Source organism: Pithys albifrons, chromosome 9, assembly GCF_047495875.1.
Source record: "Pithys albifrons albifrons isolate INPA30051 chromosome 9, PitAlb_v1, whole genome shotgun sequence".
Taxonomy (NCBI): domain Eukaryota; kingdom Metazoa; phylum Chordata; class Aves; order Passeriformes; family Thamnophilidae; genus Pithys; species Pithys albifrons.
Window position 1 is genome coordinate 13754285 of NC_092466.1, and position 6882 is coordinate 13761166.

At 50.3% G+C, this 6882-nt stretch overlaps 1 protein-coding gene across 2 annotated transcripts; it reads left to right on the top strand.

Annotated features, from left to right (window-relative positions):
* The first annotated feature begins 605 nt into the window (after positions 1-605).
* CALHM2 (calcium homeostasis modulator family member 2) lies at positions 606-5758 on the top strand. 2 transcript variants are annotated; one of them, XM_071563298.1, is made up of 3 exons: positions 606-887; positions 2693-3674; positions 3759-5758. In XM_071563298.1, exons 2-3 carry the CDS (start codon positions 3132-3134, stop codon positions 4173-4175), a joined length of 960 nt encoding a protein of 319 aa, XP_071419399.1. In that variant the 5' UTR covers positions 606-887; positions 2693-3131; the 3' UTR covers positions 4176-5758. The 2 variants fall into 2 exon arrangements, with proteins under 2 accessions (XP_071419399.1, XP_071419400.1); XM_071563299.1 differs by having other exon boundaries at positions 3126-3674.
* The last annotated feature ends 1124 nt before the right edge of the window (positions 5759-6882 follow it).

Here is a 6882-nt window from a genome sequence, read left to right on the forward strand (position 1 = left end):
GCAGGCATCGCTCAAGTAGAGGAAGCAGCGAGCGGAAAAGCTGAGCTGGGCAGGAATGCAGCGTGCTCGCCAGACAGTGGGCTGTGCCCAGCGTGGCTCCCCAGCCCTGCTCAGCTCCCAGCCCATTGTAGCAGCCCTGTTGTTCAGTCCTGGGTGGGGGGAGGCAAAACTTGGCTGCTCCACAGAGTTCGTGATGGTAGGTTCACACTTCTCCCAAAAACCCAGCCAGGCGGGTGCCTTCCCCACTGGCTCAGCCAGCTCCCATGTACTACAACAACAGTTTCTGACCCTTCTCATGGGACCATGGCCATCCCCCGTCCTGCCCCTGCCTGCTTGGGGAGGTTGCCACCACCGTGACTGCATCCCGTGGAGCCCATGGGGGCTGCATCCACCCTCCAGGCTGGGGGGATCCCCCATTTGCCTTTGCAGCTCAACAAGGCACCTCATTGCTCCCGTTCTCCAGGAACCTCCGGGCCATCCCAGCCAGCCACTGCACAGCTGCATCGCTGCTGAAAAAGGGTAATGACTCATTCTCAGCTTTTCATTTCCTTTTTTTTTTTCATTTTAAAGGCATAACCTCAGTCTTACACACAGCAGAACCCAAATGCCTGTTCTTTGCCCCACCCAACCACAGGGCCTGAGAACAACCTCCTCCCTCCTCCCAAAAGCCAACAGCGGAGGGCACGTTTCAGACTGAGTAAGGAAGCCCTAACAAACTCTCAAGGCTGTTTTCAGCAGAGTTCATTTCATCCATCAAACCGGGCTGAGCTGCATCCTCACTTCTGCACAGCCCTGTGAGCTGCCAGAAACTCCCCCCAGCCAGAGCCCGAGCAAAAACCACATGAGGGGCTGAGAAGGCTCCAGAACTGGTTTCAACAACTTTTCAAGTAAGTGACTTAATTTTTTCTTGCTTTTGTATGTTTTGGGGAAAGAGTTTAAGAGACTCCTAAAAAATCATCTGCTGCAAACAACTTTTCCCCTCCCCTCCTACCCAGCAGTCTGTCCCAGACCATAACTACCAATCAGGGCAACCCCCCCTCCACAAAGAGCATACTTCCCTTTGCCAGCACCTCTGATTTTTGCTTTGCCGTTTGCCAAGCTGGCAGGAAGGTCACAGGGCTGTGTTTATCGGGGCTGTTTGTGGGTAACTAACAACAGGGGCTTGAAGTAGATCAAGTTAGTGGGTTTAGCGTCTGGCTGCAAATGTGGTGTTCCAGCAAATGTGGAGCTGGAGACAGGCCTGGCTCCCTGTCACGCTGTGGTCTGCCCCCTTTGCAGAGGGAGTTTTGCATATGGAAAACTGGGAGGCTGCGGGAAGACGTTAAGGGCTTTTTGCAGTTGAACTCAGCAATATCACAATGTGACTTTAAAGGGACTGCCATGGGTCAGACACAGGAGAGAAGAGAGGCCAAATTTCTGCCCCCATTCCCATCTGCTGCCCCACAGCAGAAGGAGGTAAACCAGGATCTGTCAGGGCAGCAATTGAACTGAGGCCCAGTAGTGAATTAAAGCACAGTGCATGAGCAAGCCTAGTCCAAGAGATCAAGATTAAGGTGCCTTTGTCTCTTCTGCATGAATGTCCCTGAAGTCTTGTCTGTGCTATTGGGGCTTGCTCTGTGCATGCCAGCTGGGAGATGCTGGCACTGGGGCAGATTTCAGGGCAGTCCTGCTGTAGATCAGGGATCCCTGGGAGCCCTGGATATGTGCCAACGCTGCCAGCTCTGCAAGCTGCCAGAGACAGTTAGCTGGGTGCGTGGGTCCTTCCTGTCTCCAGCAAACTGGTGACGGAAGTTTCCCTGAGGCCAGCAGGTTTCATCACATGGGTGAGGGTTCCCAGAGCTAATAAGGTGCTTGAGGCTTCCTGAGATGAAACCCTGTGGAGATATGGCACAGATGGAAAGCCAGCTAAGAAATTAATTAAGTCCATCCTGCAAGTAAGATGGGGAAATGGCCATCAATGGAGAGAGCATGGATACATTCCCCAGTTATTTCCTTGCCCTTCAAAAAAATCAAGACACATGCCTTTGGTCCTGAGCGTCTGTAGGCCTGTCAGTGGGGTATAACTAGTGTTGTGCTGGGTGAAGATACACAGGCAAAGGGCACTGAAACACATCTCTGGCACTGAGGTGTGCAGGTTGAGGAGCTCAGTCTCAGGGCAGTAGTCAAGACGATGAGCTGGGACTGCAGGCCAGGACAGAGGAGTACAATTATGTCAGCCAGGTATGGGAGAGCAGATCATCCTGCCACACCTAATCCTAGCAAAAACTCCTACATAATTGCTGCCCCAGCTCTATCAGCCTTTGGTGTTTGTATCCTGGGTCATCAAGATAAGCTCTGCTTTCCCAGAAAAGCTGGCAGCAACAGCCCCAGAGCATCCCCTCACCCCTCAGCAGAGGTTGCTCCTGCCTGGGCCTCTCATACCACATCTCTCTGCATGCAAACCTGCTGGGCTGTCTCACAGCACCCCTTGCTGCCTCCCTCACATACCTTTGCCTATTAATTAATATAACTCATCGTGTCCAAAGAGAGAGACAAAAGCCACACACAGCACCTTCAAGGCAGCATGGCACCAGCACCCACGTGCCACATGCAGCTGGGCTACTGTGAGTCAGTGGCAGGGCTGGAGACAGACACATCCTAGTGCCAGTGCTCTGGTCCAGTTTTCCCAGTAACGTGGTGTCCTTCATTGTAGGTCTGGGAGATCATCAAGAGTCTGGCAGTGACGCTGACAATAATTGCTTCTGCAGGAGGTGACTAAAAGCAAAGAGATGGAAAGACAACCATGCAAATGACAGGGGCAGAAACAGATCTCTCACCTCTCATCTTTGCTGTAGCAATACTTTTGGAGAGCTTAGTGGGAAACTATAGTGACTGAGGTTTCATGTATTGCTTAGGCTGAATCTCTTTCCACATTCTCTTGAAGTATCCCTGGTATTAGCAACCAGCTTGAGCCTGGGGCACGAGGTAGGAGGAAGGGACATCAGTGAAAGTGTCTTGCTTCTGGAGCAGCTCCTTGCAGGTCAGCTGGCACAAGGCCATTTTACCCCTCATTGGAGTGTTCCTCAGTGCTGGGAGTTGAGCCAGCACAGCCCTCCACAGCCGCACACACCTCCTCTCATCCCCAGGACGAGATGGCTGCCCTCATCGCTGAGAACTTTCGCTTCCTCTCCTTGTTCTTCAAGAGCAAAGACGTGATGATCTTCAATGGTTTGGTGGCCCTGGGCACAGTGGGGAGCGAGGAGCTCTTCTCGGTAGTTGCCTTCCATTGCCCCTGCTCCCCTGCCCGCAACTACATCTATGGACTGGCTGCCATTGGTGTCCCAGCCCTGGCCCTCTTCCTCATCGGTGTCATCTGGAACAACCACACCTGGAACCTGGTGGCCGAGTGCCACAAGCGTGGCACGAAGAACTTCTCTGCCGCTGCCACCTTCCTGCTCTTCGGCTCCATCATGGGTCGTGCAGCTGTGGCACCCGTCACCTGGTCAGTCATCTCGCTGCTGCGTGGGGAAGCTTACATCTGTGCCCTCAGCGAGTTTGTCAAGCCATCCTCCCTGGACAAGTTTCCCGCTGAGTATGGGGCCGAGGTGCTGGCCAGGTTCCCCTGCAGAGACGTACCAGCAAACCTCACTAAGTTCAGGGACGAGGTGACACGGAGGCTGAGATACGAGTCCCAGGTAGGCACAACAGGGAGAAACACCACATGCAGTGGGTAAGACAGCCTTGCCGTGTCCTAACACAGCCTCTCTCTTCTCTCTCAGCTCTTCGGCTGGCTGCTCATCGGCATCGTTGCAGTCCTGGTGTTCCTCACCAAGTGCCTGAAGCACTGCTGCTCACCGCTGAGCTACCGGCAGGAGGCTTACTGGGCCCAGTACCGCTCCAATGAGGACAAGCTCTTCCGACGCACGGCTGAGGTCCACTCCAGGATCCTGGCAGCCAAGAATGTGAAGCACTTCTTTGGCTTCGTAGCACTGGACAAGGAGGAGAAGGAGCTGGTGCAGGAGTTCCCAGTGGAGGGTGTCCAGCCAAGCCCCCAGTGGAATGCCATCACAGGCGTCTACATCTACCGGGAGAACAAGGGGTTTCCCCTCTACAGCCGACTCCACAAATGGGCCAAAGGGGTGGAAGGGAATGGTCCAACTCCAGAAGGCCATGAACTGCTGTTTTTGGCTTCCTAAGACATAAGGGCACTGGCAGCAGTTCCCCAGACTGCCTGGTAGGCCTTCCATATCAGTGTACAGCTGAGGGATTCATTGGGAACATTCCTCCCAGCAGGATTATTTCTCTCAGCAGGTAAAAAGGGATCAACAGCCTCAAGGCAGAGACTAATAAGCAATATACAGAGCTGGGGAACCCCTCCCTCAGAGACAACAGTCTTGCTGCTGCCGCCAGAGACACAGGTGAGCCAAGAGCAGGCGCAGCCCTTACCTCCAGGCTGCCAGTGCTCCCCACCTAATGCACCAGCAAAAGTCTTGGGGAGGGAGACATGGGCACGACATTTCTCATTGTGACTCCTGCAGTTCCACTTCTCTTCCCATGGCAGGGTTAGCCCCAGCTATCCCACACACCAGCTTTATTGACACTGGTATCCTTCTTACACAGCTATGCCATACCTGTTACAAGGGCAGGTTGCAGAGCACTTTACACACTTTACAGTGCAGGGAAAAGAGGGAAGCAGTGGGTAAATTCCTGTGGAAAGGGGGATGCAATAGCATGTCAGAAAGAATGGGTCAGTAATATAGCCATACACCAAATAACTGAAAGACTAAGGCAGGAGGAATCACTGATATTCCTGGTATTCAGAAAGGCACTCTGTAATTACCAAGCTGAAATTTGGGTAGGACACCAAACTCCCTTTGTTCTTATGAAAGTGCCTGGCAATTGCTAATGAGCGCACCATTTTATAAATTCAGAGGAGGCACCACCAGCAGAATAGTTTTTGGGCAAGGTGGTGGCTGACAGAAATCAGTACAGTAAGCCATGCCACTCTCTGCAGCTCATTGAATTTCTCATCCAGCTATCAGATGTCTTTTTTTGGATTGCAAGATGCAGGAAGATCTCAACTAGAATTAGTTTTACATATATGTATATATAAACACACACACATATATATAGTGTATTACTGTACAACTGTAGTTAGTTAGTTGTATTAATGGAGCATCTTTCTCAGAGGAGATGAGAAAGCTGCCAGCCGGTAAAGCACATTGCATACACCCATCTGCTGCACTGGGACTGCAGCCCTGGAACAACTACAGACAGCAGTAACAGGATGAGGAAGCAGTCTTCTCCCTACCCTTCTACCACTGAATTTTCTAAACTCTTTCCACTGCCTTAAATCGTCCTTGTGAGCAGAAGGTCTGTTATGGACTTGGCCAAAGTCTGAGAAAGCAAAGCCAGAAAGGTGTAAACTTACTGCCCTCACCATGACACTGTCCCTATGTCTTCAAGGCTGCTCTTCTGGAATTGCACAGACCCTCTTCTCCCAGGGATCAGCCCTATGTACACAACACTGTTTCAACAGCTGGCAGGACAGTGAAATCTGTTTTTTCTAGATGTATTGTTTCATTTTAGGTATGACTTCCTTTTACACTGTACTATTTCCCAAAAGGCCGTAAGTTGTTCAAAAAGCTGCTCAAACCCACAGAACTCAGAGGGGCTTACACACAAGAAGATTTGAAATAAATTATTAAATGATTCTTTTTCATTGCCTTTTGAGTTGTTTTTTTTCCAGGCTGGCACAAAAGGCATAATTCAACATTCTCTTTGAACTCAAGGACTGGGAACTTATTTCTAATTTCTATTAAACATTCAGATCCTCTCCTATCCAGATGATCCTAGAATGTTTTCAAGCATTACTACATATTACTAGTTAGTAACATGGCTTTTTAGTTATTCTTGCAGTGAGTAGCACAAATCTTGTACATCAGGATACACAATTGCAGCAAGAAAATTATTTAGAAACCTTTTTACAAGTATGGTACCTTGCAAGAAGGAGCTGGAGGGTACTCCCTGACATAAAGAGGCTGGAACAACAGCTTAATGGGTGAGGCATCCCAGATCCCTGTTCAGCTTCTCTACAGATTTGCTTTGCATTTGTGGGAAGGCTTGGCTCCCAGCCTCAACATCAACTAATCTGCAGAAATGATCAGATGGAAGTTAAATGAAATTGCATTGACTTGAGATGAAAGAGAATTCATTTGCATTTCTTCTCACTGGCCCTCAAGTGCAAACATGCAGACGTGCACGCCACCCCCACAGAGTCAGCAGACACAAGGTAACTTGCTGAAACAAAGCAGTGTTCCTCTTACTTCCTTTATTTCCCTTGCCTTTCTCCTTGATAGTCCTAGTTGTTCCTTTGAACCACCTCCACTCCGATTCCTTCTCTTCCCCTTCCCTCCTTTGAAGGAAAGGGGCCAGACTCGGAATGCTTGAGAATGGATTTTTATCGTAAGAATAAATCATGAGCACAAACAATCTTTTGCTCTGTTCACCTACCTTCTCTGCTATATCAAACCCAGCCACTTTCCATGTGTTAGGATGGCGTAGGGGCTTATCCAGATTGTCCATTTTCCTTCCCTCTTGTCAGAGAGGCATGTTTGAGTAGAGAGCTGACAGTGAGGAAGGAAGCCTCCATACTCAGAAATATTCATTTGCAGTTGTGGGGATTTGGTTTTTCACCTCTCCTCTGCCACCCTGAGCATAGTCCTCCCACTGAGGCAGACCTGGATTCTGCCCCTCATGGCCCATCAGCACTTTTATGAGCATTCCTGCTGTTCCTGTTGCTCATCCTCCCCTAGTGGCAATGCCAAGGTGAGGGACAATAACCCACATGGCTTTACACACTGGCACAAAAAGCCAGGCTAGGTTTCCCACTGAAATGCAAAG

Coding starts and splice junctions, on each gene's coding strand:
- CALHM2 (XM_071563298.1), top strand. CDS start 3,132: ATGGCTGCCCTCATCGCTGAGAACTTTCGCTTCCTCTCCTTGTTCTTC. Junction 3,675..3,758: donor GGCTGAGATACGAGTCCCAG/GTAGGCACAACA, acceptor CTTCTCTCTCAG/CTCTTCGGCTGGCTGCTCAT.